Source organism: Venturia canescens, chromosome 7 (genome assembly GCF_019457755.1).
Source record: "Venturia canescens isolate UGA chromosome 7, ASM1945775v1, whole genome shotgun sequence".
Taxonomy (NCBI): Eukaryota; Metazoa; Arthropoda; class Insecta; order Hymenoptera; family Ichneumonidae; genus Venturia; species Venturia canescens.
Window position 1 is genome coordinate 10066388 of NC_057427.1, and position 19412 is coordinate 10085799.

At 43.2% G+C, this 19412-nt stretch overlaps 1 protein-coding gene across 3 annotated transcripts in view; it reads left to right on the forward strand.

Moving 5' to 3' along the window:
- The window catches only part of rhea (Talin_middle and talin-RS domain-containing protein rhea), a 34662-nt gene that overhangs the window by 1180 nt on the left and 14070 nt on the right, over window positions 1-19412 (forward strand). For 2 of the 3 annotated variants that reach the window (XM_043425234.1, XM_043425236.1), the window contains exons 2-3: window positions 18643-18835; window positions 19008-19409. In XM_043425234.1, the coding sequence (XP_043281169.1) occupies window positions 18697-18835; window positions 19008-19409 (541 nt within the window). In that variant the 5' untranslated portion in view covers window positions 18643-18696. Of the gene's footprint in view, window positions 1-12471; window positions 13083-18642; window positions 18836-19007; window positions 19410-19412 lie in introns of those variants that run through there. The other variant, XM_043425235.1, reaches the window with a different exon arrangement.

Genomic DNA, 19412 nt, shown 5'->3' on the forward strand with positions numbered 1-19412 from the left:
TTCCAAACCCAAACGATTCTCTTTTGCCATAAATTATTATCAAAATTCAAAATTATGCTAGTCAAAATAATTCGTGAGGTGATTTATTATCAGCCAGAAAATAATAATCATCCACGATCACTTGTTTCTCCCAGTCGATAATTGTTCCTTTCCAATCATTATTACAATTATCAGAGCACTTATTCGCAAATAAATTGCGAGACCTCAATTAATCTTCCGTTTACGCTGTTCCCCTTTTGAAATGTTAAGAAGAGACGAGCAATCTCTGACATAATGACAGAAGAAGACGCGATCGCGGTCCTTGAAATGAGATCGAGAATGGGGGAAAGTCATGGGCGCTCGGAGACAGTCATATGTTTAATAAACGCCCTTGTAAACGTCCCTGATATGTTTGTATATTTCAGTGTATCCAGCCACAAATCAATTTAATTATTAATTAATTTTTTCAACTTTGATCGTGTCAAATTCATTCGAATTCTCATATTTCTAGTTATGCCTGGATTAGCACTTGCTTCGAGGAAATACTGCGATTCCCGAAGCGACACAAAACACTCTTGTTTTCTATCGGTTTTATTGAGATTCGTAGAAATGTATTAAATCTTATGAAATTCGTTGAAAGCTTATTCAACGTAACTTGATCAATGAACGTGAAAGTACTATCTTATCGACATTTCTATATCGATGAAAACGTGTCTCTAAAGATTCTGTTTTCTTGGCCTCAATTTTTTTTACCTTTAGTTTCCTTTTGTTTTTTTTTTTTTTCCCACCAGTTCAGTGGGTGTCGACAGCCACCCACAAACTCTTCGTGACGTCGTCTAACGGGTGTTCTGCACGAAATGTGTATTGATAGATCTTTTTTTATTTCTTTCCCGAGCGGAAGTGTGCTCCGGTCGTCATCGAATATTTACATAATTCTATCGATACTGTGTGCTTATGCCCATTTTTGTTGAAGGCCCCTCTCAAGACAATGTATTTTGAAGAACCAGTATTTCCATGTCGAAACGTTTTTTCTGAATTCCCCCCCCCCCCCCCCCCCCCCCCCCCCCCCCGAAAAGCGCAGCGTGATTCGTATGAGACAATTGACTTATTCGTAGCTCCATTTTTCGCTCTGGTCGCTTGAATTTTTTAGCGATTAAAATATGAACTTGTGATTGAATTCACTTGGAGGTTTGAGGCACCCAGAGCGCGCGGTCAAGCTATCGGATAAGGAAGTGTGCGGTACCCAGGGTTAAAGATACTACAATATCGTTTTAACTCTGGAATTTTCCGCCTTGGGTGGTTTATTACTCCGAGCAATATTAAATTGCTTTCCGGAATACACGCATTGTATTATTCATATTTTATTCTTATATGTTACGATTCAGATGAAATGAGCAAAACAGAATCGCCTTTTTAAACAATTCATTATAAATTTATAAAATTTATAGATTGACCAAAAAATGACGCTGTTTGCAACGTCGGAGTCCAACGAAATGATCTTAAAAAACTCTCCAATAATTCCAGTAATTCTCCAATTACCTGCCTGATTTGCAATTCGTAGTTTTTCAATCTAAACCAATGATCCGTGAAATAAAAAATTGGTTAATTACAAATGTTATTTTCGTTAATTTCGTTGGACTGCAACGATGCAAACTTCAGCGTCTTGAATAAAAAAAGTATTTTTTGATCCTGAATCTGCGAACGATTCGTCTAATATTGTCGATGGCTGGGCCACGCTTCCTCCTCGATCCCTTGTATACATTGTACGTCAACTGGCGAAACACGTATTCCTGTCGAAACAGAAAGTAAAGTTCCGGTCTGCGAAGAATTATAAATAAACGCGTGCGTAATGTGCGTGAGCATCGAAATAGTAGTGGAAGCGCCACTAGGGAGAGGAAAAAAGATACTGATTCGTGTATGTAAAGGGTGTCTCAGGAGTGGCAGTTCGTATTTACAGGGCGAACAAATCGCGTGATTCTGAAGAGAAAATCCGGCGACCGTTTTCCCCTGTCGAGTGTCGTTCACGAGATACTAAGGAATGTGCGTCGGTCGGTGAGGAGCCCCGTAAAAACTGGGTTCGATAGGATGAACACAATTTCAACAATATTTCAGGAAAGATGCGTCGGAGAAAAAAATTGCAAAGGACTTTTCGCTTCAGAATTACTCGGTCTATCGACAGTAAAAAATTGGAGACACGACTTTGGGACACCCCGTATACGGGCATTCTCAATTGACCAATATCTCGGGAACGGTGCGTCCGAGGGAAAATTCGCTAAGGACTTTTCGCTCCAGAATTTCGCCATCTATCGACAGCATACAAATGCAAGAATGACTTTTGGGACACCCCGTATAACATTTTCCTAATTGATCAATATCTCGAGAATGGTGCGTCCGCGAGAAAATTCGCTAAGGACTTTTCGCTCCAGAATTTCGCAATCTTTCATCGATCAAACATTTCAACTTCGACTTTCGGGACACCCCGTATAATTCGAAGCGCACGCACGGAGATTTACTATCTTCGCGCTTGAGACAGTCGGGACGCCGTCTCTCTCCTCTCCAACTCGTGTGTAACAACCTCCCACTACATCATATAGTATTTCGTAGTACTGCTAGCTCTTGGAAATGAAAATAAGTCACGATGACGATGTTATCGTTACGTATAGCAATGATGCATTATTGAATCATGCGTTTCACTTTATTCGCGGAGACAATGAGTTTATCTCGACTTCAGTAGCATCCGTGCCGCTGACGAATTTCACATTTTAATACACGCAGGCAAACGCTGAAATCACGAGTGATGCTGAGAGCTCGATATTTGTCATGGTCGGCCATGACATTAATGCTTTTTCTTCTTCTTCGTTTTTTCACGATTACATCATCGAATTTCAAAACTTCAATCCTTTTACGTTCAATATTTATCGTACTTTGTGTCCGGAGTTGATTTTTCTTTAACTGGCGAAATGAGGTCGCGCCATGAAACTCAATAAAACATCGCATTTTTATTCACCCGCAGTCCTATCATTGTTTCCCACTATTCTTATCACTCTCGAGACGAATAAAGGATCGTAATTTTGCACAAATTGAGCCAACTGCGCACATCCGAGCTTTGATGCTCTTAGTAAAATATGAAAATAATGATTTTTCTCAATGGAATTGATGATTCGAAGGAATTTCGAATTGTTCAGTTCTCATCAACGAAATAAAACATAATTCGACGCAACCGAGTCTTCGTTGCGTGTGGGCTACGTGGATCGAGTGAAAATAAGCCCCCAAAAAGTGGGAGCTCGTCGGAAGGGCACGTGGCGCTTCCCCGCAGAGGGGGAAAGAATAAAAATCAAAGCAATTTAGTGCAATCATCCAATTCTAACGTATGGGGAATCGCGCGTCTTGTTTCTGAGCAGACAAATGGTCTCGTTACAGCGAGAGGATCACGCGGATCGTTATGCGCTTGGAATGATCTCGCCCCGTGATACGAAACGATAATTATTCCTTATAACCCGAACCCTCGAGCTTTCCTCTATTGACAGGGGCGAGTGAAATATTCGTCAATGTGCTCGACCGTGGAGACATAAAAAAAGCTCGTTTTTTGGCGTTTCTTTCAGAAAGCTTCGATAACTAAAAACAGGAAAATGAAACGATCATTATCTTCGTTTTCGTCAAAAATTTTCAACGTTTTATTCCCTCGTTTGGAACAAGCTTTTCGGAGAAGCCAAAAACTTGAGAATTTCTGCAACCCTCCGGAAAACGCCATTCGCGGTGCTCCCGTCGAACCGAATTCTCACCTCGAATAGGGTATTACACCTTTCTTTGAAAACTGTTTTAAAATAATCCTGAGATCGCAATAAACCAGTAGAATTTTTATTTCAATTTTATAAGACCGAAAACTGTCTTAAAAACTATTTTTTATTTATGATTTTCAATTTTCGCGCGGAAACGCTAGCCGCCGTGTTGTTTCGGTTTGTGACCGAAACAAACGTATTATTTACAACTCCGTTAGTAAATAATACGATTGTGAAAGACCGAGTAACAAGATTTCTCAAAATAATGAGTTATAATGGTATATCGTTGGTGTCTCGTGCCTGAATGCAATAATACAAGCTGAAGTTTGCAACGTTGGAGTCCAACGAAATGAACGAAAAGTAAAAACTTGTAATTCGCAAATTTTTTATTTCACGAAGTATCGGTGCAGGTTGAAAAACTACGAATTGCAAATTTGGCATGGAACAAAATTGGAGAATTACTGGAATAATTGAAGGGTTTTTTAGATCATTTCGTTGGACTCCAACGTTGCAAACTTCAGTGTTATTACAAGCGTGAAAATGCTACAAAAATTGTGGATTAATCGCCACCATCAACGTATCTATCATTGGTAGATTTTTGTACTTTCTGCTTTCACAAAACCGTTTTCCATAACGTGATTTTAATCAAATTAATGTTAAAAGTCCACAAATGTGCGTAATAACTTGTAAAATTTCAAAGTAACACGGAGCGCACAATAAGAATCTAGATTGTTTACTATCGGAGTGACGTCACGTTGGAATCCAATATGGCGGATGGCGTTTTAGACATTTGAAAAACAGATGAAAAAAGGCGATTTTTAAAATTGAATTATAAAATTTACATTGCATATTTATGAATAAATATTGACGTTTCTCGTTAACGTTTTACGAAATCTATCACAATGTATTTTTTGACATGGCGTAAAAGACCCTATTGAGACGCTTTCCAGCCGATTGCCAAGCCTCCTGTCAACGCGGTACGAAGGACGATTGGCCTGTGTCCGAGTCGAAGGAAAGCGCCGATATTTTTCATCTTATAAAGCTGAATCCGTCGGGTATCAATTGCAGTCCGACGACAAAGTTCAGCCTCGTGACGAGTCTCTTGTCACGCAGAGACTCGTAACGGAGGCGAAAGAGATAAGACAGCGAATGGTAACTTCATCCGGAGAGAGGAGCATTAATATCAATCTTGAATATATACAATTACGCGAATGTCCGTAAACCGAGTTGGAAATCGGAGTCGCAGATGCGAGAATAAACACAAGACTGATAGAGAATCGGGGCCCTGGGAGCAGCGTCCCTTTTAATTCCCGATTGGACCTTCACCGCGTTCTTTCCCTCTTTTATCTTTGGTTACTTGATCAAAACGGTTCTATAGGTTGATGGATAATGCGAGAGAAATCTTTTCAAGGGCTGCGCTAACAATCGGTCAAAGTTTTCCTCCAACATTTTTCATCCCATTTTAGTGTGACGCTGAAGTTATTGCAACGACATTATTTTAAAAAAGCCTCCAACAATTCCAGTAATTCTTCAATTTCGTTTCCTGCCGCATTTGCACTTGGTAGTTTTTCAAGCTGCGCCGATCCTTCGTGAAATGAAAAATAGGCGAATCACAAATGTTTTTTTTCGTTCGTTCCGTTGGACTCGAACGCTCCAGCGTCGCCCGTTGCTTCGATTCCCGCCCGATTACTTGGGGCAACTCTTCGAACGCGATTTTTTCTATAAATGCAGAAAACCAAATGGAGCAAGAGCTTTTAGAGATTTCTGATACACGCTGGAAAACCAACACCGGGTTTTCATCCCTATATTTAATCCAAGATCACCCTTGTTTGCCCAGTTTTGGGTTACCATTCGTCTAATGGATTATCCTCATTTTCTCCCTCCCTGCTCGAGAATCGAGTCCCCTCACATTTCCCCGTTCTCTTGGCCTCCTCTTTCCGTCCCTTCATTCCCCGCACAAATTTTCCTGCTGTCTATCGTCATTGGACTCCTCTCGCGACACACACGCCAATAACAATGATATTCCCAATGTTTGTTCAAGTTATTAGCGAACCTGAAAGTCCCCGCAACTTGAATGACGCTGGAGTACGAATGCTGCCGCTTTTCGGAGCCTGTTTGCAAATGTCAAAAAGAAAAAAAGGATACTCTAATTCGATATTTAAATTAAAAATATTTGTCTCAAACATGAAGCACCGAAAGAGCGTTTTCCACGACTTTTTTGAAGGAGGGAAAAGCTGCGAGGGGCCGGCCGATTGATTCAACGAGATTTACGAGGGATCGTTAAATATTTCATACGAACGAAATTCCGCGCGAGATACGTGTCGAACCGGATCATTACAAGATTATCCGTTATGATATTACTTCATGTTGAAATTAATTCGTCGTCGAACGTTATTGCTTTCGCCTTATTTACGATCGTTGTCGTGAGAAGCCGAGAAAAAGGAGCGGAGCCGATGGAGATAAGCCTGAAAAATTGGTCGGTCCGAGATGTCGAATGAAGTTGCTGTCATCCGATCATCCAAGAAGTTTCATTACCCTCGATTTTCTCGCGAGGAATTAATCGTGAAAATGAAGGTGCTCTCGGGCCCGATCGTCTTCCAGGTAACATTTAACAGGCGAGGGATTAACCAACTTCGAAGACGAGATGTCGAGAGGCGACTGGGAGAGCGAGAGCGAGAGAGAGAGAGCGAGGAGAGACGCAGAGATGTGTGGGATGCTGCGAGAGGCGCCAAAGCGTCGCGGCGCCACCCCAGGCGTCCGACGAACCGACGCCAAACTCACCCTTCCGTGCATCATCCCCTCTGCGCTTGTGGCTGCGGCTATAGAAATCCACAAAGTCTCCGTACCCCCGTTCGAGTCGAAGATAGGCGTGTCTCAATTTGGCGAAAAAATATTGACGAAACGAGAATGAATTTGAAGAAAATCGAGGAAATATAATTGTTCGAAAGACATTCCGAGTCCCTGCTGCTCCGCGCGGCGGACTCGAAAATCAAGCTGGAAACTCGACGCACTCATTTTCATCGTCAGACTATTTTATTAGCAACGAAATGAAGAAACGAAATTCCACGAATTTTCCTATTTTTAATGCGGTTTCGAACTCTCGGAAAAAGTGCTCAGACAGCTCGCCGTGAGTCACTCTAACAAGAGGTGATCAACCCCCACGTACGTACGTACGTATTACGAAGGGGACAACATCGCGTCGTAAAATCCACACGTTCGTCCTTCTCGAGTGTCCTGTACGAACTGTCTGAAGCTCGGAGGAACGTATAAACGAGCGCAATTCCTCGCGAGCCAATATGAAAATACTTCCGCACCTAACCATTTGTCGGCCCCGCGACCTCCGACCCCCCCTTAAATATATAATACTTAATTGCGACAAATATGGTCCGTTAAATTTGAATAGGCACGCGATGATGAGCGAGTCCGAGGAGGGGTCCTTCTCCGACTTGAATCCCTTGGAATTGAGTCGAGCGCGGAGCGGAGTTTCTAACTTTATAAACTGTCTATTGCTCGAGAAAAATGCCGAGCGCCGTTTCGAGCTCGGTACGCGGGTCGTCAATTTCGGGCAAACATTGTTTGATGAAAGGGGGAAAATATTTTGGGGCTCGCTTCCGTTCCCATTTCCAGCCGAATCCTTCGCAGTATTTTGGGCGACTTCGCACGGACGCAAATGCAGTTTTACGCTCTCGGAACAGCCTACTTTGCAATAATTTCACGCTTTTGCCTCCGGAGCTTGCGAGATTTCAATCTCACGAGAGAGAGAGCTCGTCTCACGAGCAGGTAGAAAATCGAGCCTCGTTAAATTCGAGATAAATTCGATGAGATCTTTATCGCTCTGTATCTCTCAATAAGTATACGGATATATGCGGAGAGCGCAATTTAACAAATGGCGAACGCGGAGCCATTCGCGTCTCTCAGGATCGCTCCGAAATATTCTCTCACGAAAACTCACGTGCATTATCTTTAATCTGAATGACCAACGCATCTCTCCCGATTGTCATGCCTATCCTCGCGTACACACACTCGCGCATCTGTCGTCGTGTCCTCCGGACTTGATCGGCCCTTGACCATCACACCCCATAACTAAATACGACTTTTCCCTCATCCTTCGATCCTTCGTGTCCAATCGAGGATCCAACGCTCCCGAAACCACGTGCTCGATCATAATAATTCTTCAATTTTGCTCGTTGTCTATTTTTCCTGTTTATTCGATTGGTAAGTGAGAAAATTTTTTTTCTCGTCGTTGCGATTCGACGAAGTTTTTCTCTCAGTCTTTCCATGCTTTCGGCGCAGTAGAAATATTCATTTGTGCTTTTCGAGTGTTCGAATTTCCGATTTTCGTTGAGGTCAGCGAATTTTCGGTATGCTCGCCCACGACGAATCGGTTTGAATTCGGTGAATCCGGTGCTCGATCAGCTTTTTTCGAAATTATTGATCGCAGTGCTCACCGACTCGGGGTCCGGTGGCACCTGCATCAGTTTCGACGAACCTGATCATTCGTTTGACTCGTTTTTTATGGTTGTCGCTCTTATTTTTTCTATTGGGGGGGGGGGGGGTGTTCACGGTGCCTCAAAAGTGAGTGACGGTTGGATCGTTCCCCGGATAAACGAGACCGCGGGTTCGTGCATGGCATTTGGAACGAAGCGGAGGATTTAATTGAGTGGGAACTTTGATGAAACGGGTGGGAGGCCTCCTCCAGCCAATGAAAACGATTCGGACAGTTTGGCGCGAGTTTCGGCTACTGAAACTATTGAACTCGCCGTTCTTTTTTGCTTCGCCCTTTTCCGCGATGAATAACAAAGAAAGTGCTTCCACAGCGTTTCTCCGGATTGCCCTCGTCCCGTCACCACTTCGAACTCCGTCGATCGATCGAGGCCATGCACGCTTAAGGAAGTACCTTCGGTAAATCAATTAACAAACAGAAAATTATAAAAATTTGTAAAGATGTCAAAATCTTTCGAAAAATGACTCAGTTAAAATTTTGTGACCTTTGGTTGACTTTGAAAAGAGATATCAATGATTTAATTTGAAGCAGTTAACATGGAGTCTTATGTGAATCTGTGATTCAGACGCACTTTTTAATTTATAACGTTGAAGTTTTGATAAAATTTGGAGAAGATATAAACAAATGTCCAATGAACATTTTTCTTTTTGGAAAACATGCAAAGCTTGCTTGTGTTCTAAGAAATGACTGGAAGTAAGACAAGATTTTTGAGCAACACGCAAATGTGGCAACACCGCAGAATTGTAGGTTATGGCGCTTCATTCAAATATAAGTTACAGCAGCACTTTCGAAACCGTCCGAACACGCGCAAATTGAGTCAACGATAGAAACACAGTATTGTAAAAGAAATATTATACATTTGTAACGAACATTTTGTGTGTTTCATACATCAATTATTTTCGGAAACAATAAGAAATAGAAAATATGAAAAGAAGACACCGTCAATTTAATCATTTTTTAAGTCTTCTTTGAGGTTAGGGATGTTTCTTTTCCCGTATACACTTCGGATTTCTTTACCCACTGATGAAAAACGAAACACGCAGAAGCTGGGTTTCCTATACGCGACTATACGCAGATTCAATGTTTGTACGTGAACACGTACACTAACCCAGGGGCTACGGTGTTGCCGAAATATATACTACGTTACTCATATTGAAGACTAAAACTCTCTGACTCACTACGTACCGAGGGTACTTCGTTAAACGATTTTGTACCTCGGTCCCGTGAAGGATCGTCGAAAAAATGAATTTTCGATGTTAAATTGAGGGAAATTTAATGATGAAAATAAGGAGAAATGGACAACGACCCGGTTGCAGGAGTCGCGTGTGAAATTTCGTCATATTCTGTCACGTTTACACAGAACGAAGAGAGAATTCGGGGCTGGGATGGTCGGCGAAAGGAAACCTAAAATCAAAGTATTTGTGTGTGTCCGTTGGGATGACGATCGGGTGAAGTTGAGCGCGAAAATCGACAGGCATTGTCAGACCGATCAATCGTCCGATAAGTTACGAGAGAGCGGTGCGCCAGCGGTGAAAAAGAGAGTGAGAGAGGAGAAGTTTGATTGACGCCCGAAACGATAAGGGTTGACGGGACGAATCAACGAAACGTAGAGCGAGAAATCGTGCCAGAAAAGCTCTGTATGCGCCAACATACAAATTAATAAATCATATACAGCGATGAATTTCAATGCATTTCGAAAATTTGTCGCGATTTTTGCTCCAAAGTTGCTCGAGTAAGTTGGGTGGGGTTCACTAGGTCAAATAACCGAATTGTAGAACGCTCGATATTTCGAAATTTTAAGAGTCGTAATATCAGACCGGAGACAAAAAAAAGTCATTCGAAATTCTTATTTTCGATCGTCTATTTAGCAGATTACGCGTTTAATCGAATATTCCTTCTTTGACTTCGTATTTACTCGAAAACACATATTTCGATAGTCTTCATTTCGAATGCAATTTTGACAGACCATACGAATGTCAAAAGTTCATATTTTCGAATTGAAAATAGAGAGAGTAGTTGTTTTATAGACAGGCCAGAACATGGAGTAGCAAAGAATCGAAAGCGAATTTTTCGAGCCTGTAGAGCTTGGATATGCGGAATGGCGATGACCCGAAATGCCGAAAGTCAAAATGGCGATGATTTAAAATCGAGATCACCGGTCTGAGTGAGTGAGTGAGTGAAACGCGTGTATTTTGAGCTCCGCTGCGTTTCGACATTTCGACCGTTCGACTTTTTGGTGTTTCGGTATTTCAACCTCAGTAATATTTAGTCTTTCGTTATTATATTATCGAAATAGTGAATATTCGTATAGTATCGTTGATCGTAGTACTTTATGAATCTGAAGAGTGATAGTCGAATTTTCAGAAAATCGATATTTCCCTCGTCGTTCTACGGGCGCGATTGTTACATTCCATTTTCGGCGTAAACACGTTTCGAACCTTGTAGTATCTACTTCATTTATTTTCGCGACATTCAAAGCTCTAATCGAATCCGTCTGTCCCCGTATTATCATTCGAAGTTTATAAACTCGACATTTGTTCGAAATTTGATCGTTTCGAGTGTTGATTTCTTCAGCACCGTTAAAAAATCTTTATCTCCGAGATTGAGTAAGTCGGAATGCTGCCGATGTGATAATTTCCGTTTTTAACTTACGAAGCGCCCCGCGTTTCCGTCCGCAGGATAAAAAATCGTTGCGGAATGAGAATTGGTCGTTCGGATGCAGCGGGGGGGTCGAAAGGAACGAAGAAGTTGGGAGGGTGCGTTTTTTCCACCCCCGTCGTGGTCCGAAGTCGAAGTCCAAGGGGCTGTCAGCGGTTCGTCCTTCATCCTTCGTAATAAAGTAGGGAAGACTTGACCGTATGCGTAGAAAGACGTATACGCGATCCCTTGCGAAAAAACCCCCTTAACTTCCGGGCGAAAGTGCCGCTGCATAAATAGCCTGTACATCTCAATTGACCCCCAACGGTGTGAGCATCCCTTACACGTCCTGCCTTCTCTCGCGCTTATATATATGGACATAAAAATATACAAGTATAGAAGGGCCCGTGTCATCGGAGCCCCTCGCTGCGTCTTCGCATTATCAGCCTCCCCTGAGCCCTTCCTCTTCTCTTTTCAGCCCCGAGGGCCATTCCGCCCGGTGTGTCTTCGCAGGAGAAACCTTTTTCCCCGGCCGCCCGCTTAGAAATCTCTCTTTCACCTCGTCGACGTTTCACGAGTCATCGTGGACGCGGAGGCAAGAAAAAGCGGACGACGACGAATCGTCGCAGCCCCGAAACCGCCCCGCTGCGAGATGAGAATTTCCAAAGCATCGGTATTATTCTTCCGGCTTTCCTTCTGGAGTCTCCATTTTCAGAATCGATTGAATTAATCGCGGCCCTCGGAGCCCCCGAATCCGTTGGATACTCGAGAGGAACAAACTTTCTGTTAAATTGTTAGAAAACCGTGAAAAAAGCGTGGCTTAATTCGCGCATGAGCGAGCGCGATAGGGAGCGAAATGAGTCCATTTTTGCCGACTTTGGAGTGCTCCGATCCGGAGAATTTCCTTTTCCGCGCCAGCCTCCAGCATCCTCTTCCATTCCAAGGGCCTGATTTTCCTCAAAGTTTATCGTAAACGAAGGAAAGTGGAGAGGAGGAAAGAGAATTCATATAGACGTATACTGTACACATATAAATTTGAGAATTTGAGTGCCCGCGTGAGTTCGTGGTAGGGATGAAATCAGAAGAGACGCGGCGAGGGGAGTTGAGAGTAGAAAACAGGGAGGCAGGGGGGTTGCAATTACTATTCTTACGAGGCCTCTCTCTCTCTCTCTCTCTTATTCTTCTCTCCCTCGAAGCATATCTCGCTCTCGAGATATTTCGTATGCGACCAATGGGGGTTGAAGTGCGTGCGCACAGCCCCTGAGGATCTGCGAATCGTCTGGGTGGCGCGCGCTAGTCGAGAAACGCATCACTTCTTTGGCGACAGCCGTCGGGGTAACATCCTCGTTCTCTCTACCCTCCTCGCGATCATCCCCCTTCGTCGCAAAACCCCAGAAATCCCAACACTGAACCACCGATCTCAACTTTGTACCATTTTCCCAGTGATTTTTCGCCACGTTGATTCCGATAAACAAAACCCTGGACACGAAGCTGCCCCGCTTCATTCGGTATCGCATTCTTTCATTTCTCACCAACCCCGATCGCAACTTATGAAAAAAAAAAAAAAAAAAAAAAAAAACAAAAAATATAACACGGTTTCGAAAAACATTGATATTTGTTTCGGTTGTCGCTGCAAACTCAGCTTTGAAGTGCCTTAAAACTGCCGTCCACGATCACCTTTGTGCTAAATTTCTCACTTTTTCATTAAACTTCCCCTCTTTCGTTATTTCCATTCATTTAAATTTCTTTGATTTTTCACTCTCTTTTATCTCGAGTTGCCTTTTCATTACATCACGCTGTAGCCTTCAATATATATATATATAGATATACACAGACAAAGATGTAAATATATTTATAAATGTATTTGTCGACTCGACGAGTCGAGGATCCACCGTCCGTCACCTCGTGCCTTTGACAAAACCCGAGTGATCGCTTTCCTGCCCATTCTCTCCCTCCGAATACTCCAAAAATCGGCAAAGCTGTGATTTCCTTACCTCTTCTTTCTCGCATCCCCCACCAAAAGTACGATTTTCTTTGAATTTTCTCTTGTGATTCGCAATTTGTGATAAGATCGCGATTCCGTCCGTATTATCTACTCACAAATAACGTTCGGTCGAGAAGTTTCTTGATCGAGTGAAGAACTTCGGGGCTGCCGGAGACGAAAACACCATGACAATAAACCGGTGAGTAGCGAGCGACTCAAAACCAAGTTTCGCTTGATTTTGGACTCCTTTTTTCTCCCTTTCTGTCTCATTGCACGAGCTTTCATTGTAGAGTGTTGAATTTCGTAATAGTTGTGTCGTCTTTCGTCGAATTTATTGCTTATTTTAACGACTATTTTTACGACGTCGTGTGGGCTTCGGACTAATAATCGAGTCTCCGGTGAGTACGTATCACTTTCGTCGGACTCTTTTCATTATATTTGTCTCTCTTCGCCTCTCGCAATCGGATATCCTTAATAGCGGGGTACGAATTTCGTGCAATTTAAACCCCTTCGTTCCGGCTGCTCGCTCGCTTCATCGTAATCTGCCGAAAATTCACTCTCCCCTCTCATTCGTTCGAGTCCGTCATCGCGAAATGTGATGTAGCCCTAGCCATGAAAGCTCGTGTCGTTTGGAACACTCGGCGTGTTACTCAGTAGGGCTATCAATCCGTGTCCCGAGCAAACAATTTTCGTATTCGCTATTTTTAGTCGTCAACGCGTGCGAGGGCGAATCCGCATGTTCGCAAACGTAAACGTGTCCATTTGTTTGAAATCGAGGCTGCGGATACGATCGAGAAAAACCGCGAACGTACCGCACCGCGAAAACAAATTTCCGAGGGCTCGGTCGGATGGGGGATTATTGTCCGCGGCGAGGGCTGCGACCGCCCTCCGTTTTCGACGCGACCAAAGTCCTTGTTTCTTCGTTAATTTTATCCGCGATTCTCCGTTTATTTGCTTAACGAGGAGCCAAGTTGGCGATGGTCGTAGCAGAAAGTTCGCGAACCTTCGGGGCTGGGGGGCAAATTTTTGTCATTTTTTCGAATTCTTATTCAATTTTTCGTTCTCCTAATCGTCGGTTATTTGCAACTATGAAAAACCCCCCCTCGTTCGACAATTTCTTTTCCACCGAGAATACAAGTTTGAGCCGCAACAAAAACCAGTGGGTCACGAGGCGAAAAAATTGCTCACTTTTTCTTTAGGCTCGTGGTTTTTTCTTGCACGAATTCGTGGTTAGTTCGTAGTCACCCCTAGATTCCGGGGGTGTGTTACTGGGGCACTAATGCGCAGGAGCCAGTCGACGAGATTTCGCGTCCTCACCCTCCCCCCCCCCCCCTTCCCCTTCCCCCTCTGCTCGTTTAGGTGCCGAGTTTGTCACCCCTCCCCCACCCTTAAGATCGTGCGCAACCCCCGAAAACATGGGGTGGTTCCCCGAGGTTTCGGCCAACTTTTATCCAGTAATGCTTTGCTCCTCGGCTCGCGAGGTTCCGGGCTCCAAAATAATCCTCGTTCTCGTTCAATAAAATCCACTTTGCATTCGGTGACTCGGGAATTAAGAAACGTTGCGAACAACATCGATGAACTCACTCGGACCGAAGCAGTTCGACCACCAAACTTGACAAATGTCGGTCAACATCGAGAAATATTTTTATCGAGTCTCCTGACTCGAACTTCAGCCCCGGACACTCGGCCTTCGGTAACCCTTTTTGTTGAATTATTAACCCTTAAATATTGGACGATCAACGAACTCAATAGCAAAGATAAAAGTACCATGAAGAGGATAAATAAAAAGAAATTTGTTGAATTAATAATGTTGAAAATAAATATAGGATAGGAATAAAAACTCGTTTCGCGTAAATTTAAAAAAAATCATATTTCCGGAAACTCTTCGATCGGGCGCGTGCTACTCGTGCCTCGTCCCATGGCAGCTCGAAACGAAACATTCATTCGGATATCCATATTTATTCGAAAACTTGAAAAGGAAAGTATACGAAAAACTTGATAAGAATAAATTTGGATAAAAGACACAAATATACGGAACATGAAGGGCAATCCGTGCTGCAGCTTCGTCGGCATAGTCAATTACTTGTACACGAGGAGTCTTCATCGTAAGAGACGAAGAGAAAGCGAAGGGCGAGCCAGTATAACAAGATCTTGGGTAACCGACTTTTGCATATTTCATAAGCTTGTATATTTACATATTGCTCTATAGATATACGATTTTAAGTTGGCAACGAGGTAAGGGTTGAAATAAAAGTTCAAAGGCTGCCTCTGTGGAAATCCTTAAGGCCGGTCTTGCATCTTAAAGGGTTGTTCCTCGAATCTCCGTAAGCCCGAACGATAACGAGGCTGTAAAAATCGTTGAATTTTGGAGCGATAACGATCGAATTTTCCAACGTTAAGCATGAGGGATTAAAATGAATTGAGATAAATGGAAAAATTCTTCTTTACCTCGAGAACCTTGAGGGACTCTCGAATCGTTTTTTGTAGCACTCGGAAAATTATGCTGATTTTATGCATGACGTATCTAAGCATCAAACGATGCTTTCCTTTTTCTATCATTATCATATCGAATATGTATATCAGAGAGAGGAGGGTTAATACTCCGCTTGGGTGAAGACGAGCAGGGTGAAATCAAGCTTCGAGTTTGTCGTAGGACTTCCAGTTGGTTTCATTTCGACCCCCGACTCGCGCTTCACCAGGCTATCTAAATACAAATGCGTTGCTCACTAATGCACGCGTTGAATGGAATAATGGAGGATTGGAAATAGTTTACGAGTCCCTGGCATTCCGTCGTAGACGTCAGAAGCGTCAAATTCGTTTTGTAAAGACTTCCAAGCCGTTGGGTTTTCACTGTTTTCCTACATGTTTTAAGAACCGATGCTTTCTCAACGAAATTCTTACGAATATTCGCGGGAATGAGGGACAAAATGTTTATCGAGCTTGAACAAGGTTCAAGCGATTTTGGAGGGTCGACGAGAATCCGGCTCAATTTGACTCGTTTAGATCGACGAAATCTCCGAAAAACTCTTCATACTTTTGCACACAAAAATCCGGGAGTGTTGGCTCCATTAAAAGCGACGCTTTTCGTTTTCGTGTCGATCGATCAGTGTAACGTGTCTGAGGGCGCGAGGAGGAGCCTCGATTTTGGCTGCGAATCGCCACCGAAGGAGGCCAAGCTCGAAACGATCGACGAGGCGACCGAACCGAACGGAGCGTCAACCCTTGGACGGGCTGATGTTCTGTCAGGCGTGCATAATCGTATCTTTGATGAGGAAAGGCCTGGGGAGAGTGAGGGTGCCAAAGAGAGAGAGAGAGAGAGAGCAACGAAAAGATAGAAAGGAAAGAGCGCGTAAGAGCAATCAATGGCCTCGATTAATGGACGGTGCGAAGGGAAGGTGGGATCGAGCATTGATAGGAAAAGAAGTTTCCGATGGCCCATTTTTGAGTGTGACATCGCGTCGGCTCAATCCACTTGAAAATCGATGAATTTTCCATCCCACGAAACTCTTGGCTCTTCTCGTCATTTTTCTCCAACTCGAAAATTCACATTGGAGATACAATTGATCGGGTTAGTGGGCAATTCTCGAGGCTCGTTTGATTTTCCAATCAGTTATTATCGTCGAAAGACTCAATTTTCGTGATCAATCGTTCCATTCGCGATAAATATTTGTCTCTTTTCGTCAAAGTATCACAGAATAAGATTCCTGGTTATTGAATCTTCGTGCAAAATTGATGGACCCACCGAACCGCATTGTCCCAGTCAATTTTTCTCTCGCGCCCCGTTCGCCGCTCTCCTCTTCCTTTTCTCTCATCTCTCGTGTCCGCGATCTCGGCGAGAGCGATTCTCCCTCCTTTTTTCTATTCCCTCCGGCGTTTGTCAAACGGCCACGAGCACTCGCACCGGCGTTTGTCCCACGGGACTTTGGCACGATGTTCTCTCTCCTCCCGCTCGTAAATTTCAACCCGGTCGCGGTTTCGACGATCATCGTTCCGTTCTTGTCACTAACACCGGTCATTAGAGCATTACAGAAAAATCTAAGCATCCTATTTCCTTTTTCGATGCCATTATCCTCCCCGCGGAGGAAAAACAAAACATTTCAGTAACACGCGTTATTCCTTCCGGTCCACGAATATTTATTCCTCCAACACGAAACTTTGCTCCCTTCCAAAATCATTTCAACAATATTATTGAACAATTCCCTCCAATAAAGCTCGGACAAAATAATTACTGAATATTCATTTTCAAAGTTAATAAAGAGGCGAAGGGCCCTCTCGCATGGGCCCACCGACTCTGAGTTTAATGAATAAATCATAATACAGAAAAATCAGATTAAAAAAATGTTTTCCCCTCCGCAGGAAACGCTTATGACAAACGAAGATTCATCGTGACATGTTTGCCGAAGGTTTTCGACTGTGAAAATATTACTCGTATTTTCATATTAATATATAATATTCGACGGGTGGGAATTGCGTGAGAATCTCCTGGATAAAAGAGAGATATCGTCCACACACGCACACACACACACGCGCGCGCGCGCGCGCGCGTATCTATAGCTGTGTATAGAGATATAAAAAAGAGAGGCAAAAAGGGGAAATGGTACTCGTGCTTGAGTTTGACACAGTCAGAGGCAGGGGTTGCCAGGCAACCTGCTCTAAGGGTGAACGTGCCCCGAGCCCCGAGCCCCCCGTTCTCTCATTGGCGTGGATACTCGCACCGAATTTATACCCTTATGGGTACCTCGCCCCCGCCCCCTCCCCGATGCTATGCTTTCCCAAGTTCTCCGAGCATCCTTCCACAATATTATTCACTCGACTTCAGCGCGCACCGACTAGGAATAGGAGAAATCGAGTGAAACGATAAAAAAGAGCAAGCGGACGGTGAAGGGGCAAAAAACATTGGTTTTTCTGTTTACTCTTTTCTCAGAGACCGCACGGAAAATTGGAAATGTTTTCTGCTGATAAACAAATGAAAATATTGACCATCCGCACGATTTTTTCAACATTTATTCTCGGTGGGCCATCATTTCAGTCCTTATTCTCGGTGATTTTGAACGATTCTGCGTTTCATTGTTCATTTAAATTGTAAAATTTTCAAATACCGCAATATTTTCCAAGGCGCTTTGAAAAATCGACAATTATCCCCACGGTCTTGTATTTTTTTGTTTCTTTTTCATTTTAAAGCGTTATAATAGTGGTATGAAATCAAGCCAGACTGAATATCGTTCTGTGTGGAGACAAAAATATAGATCAATATATCGTCTGGAGGCAAAAGTCACGAAAGGGCTTCCCTACATTTCATCGCACGCGTTGCTTCCGACCTGGCAACTAATTTACGAGAATACTTTTTTCTCCTAGGGAAGATCGATTTTGTCACGGACTCCGATTAGAAAAGGAATCGATTGGAAAAATTCACTTTTTATAGGCTGCCAAAAACTGAATAAAATTGAGCGAAAGCACGACTCGAAGAGTCAGAACGATTGGCAAAACGTCAAAAATTCGAGTGGAGCGAATTTTGACGCTGCTTAAATTTAGTGTCCAACCACCTGTTGCTTCGGCCCTGCAAACCCGACTTTCCCCTTCACCCATTCATCATCGCGCCGAAAAAGGAAAGACATTTTACGATATTTTCACCTCCAAATGGACGAGAACCAAATTATTGTCGTTTGAATAAATAACAAATAATAAAAAGCGAAGTTGAAAATTTTAATTTTTATCGAACTCATCTAATTTGTCCATTTCTTTTCGCACTTGTTTTACAGTCGAGTGACTCTGGAGGTTTTCGCTCACGCAGAAGATCACCCTCGGCAATCGCAATGGCTACTTTGTCGCTTCGCATCTCCATACCGGAGAAAAATGCGACCAAGATGATGCAGTTCGATCCCAGCACTTCGGTGTACGATGCTTGCCGGATCATCAGGGAAAAACTTGCTGAAGCAACGAATATGGGCCAACGTAAGTATTTTACCGTCGATCAACAACTTGAGCATCAATGATGAATTAAAATGAGCAAATCGGTACGGGGGGGGTCGAAATATTTTTAAAAATAAATGCAGAAAGAACGTTTCCATTTTCTTACGTTTGTAATTGCGAATATTGGGAGTAACGAAGATTTTTTTTATTACAGCAAAAGATTACGGTCTGTTTTTGGCCGACGAGGATATAAAGAAAGGTGTGTGGCTCGAGCCAGGACGTAATCTCGACTACTACATCCTGAGAAACGGTGATTTACTCGAGTATCGTCGAAAATTACGAACACTGCGAGTCCGGATGTTGGACGGAACGTTGAAAACTCTTCTCGTCGACGACAGTCAACCGGTTGCTAATCTCATGGTTGTAATATGCACGAAAATAGGAATAACGAACCACGACGAATATTCCTTGGTGCGTGACTTCTTTGACGAGGAAACCGAGAATCAAAAACCTGGAAATTTCGGTACTCTCACTCTTAAACGACGCAAAGAAGAGAAAGGCGAGAGAGACGCGAAAATGGATCAGTTGAGAAAAAAATTAAAAACTGACGACGAAGGTG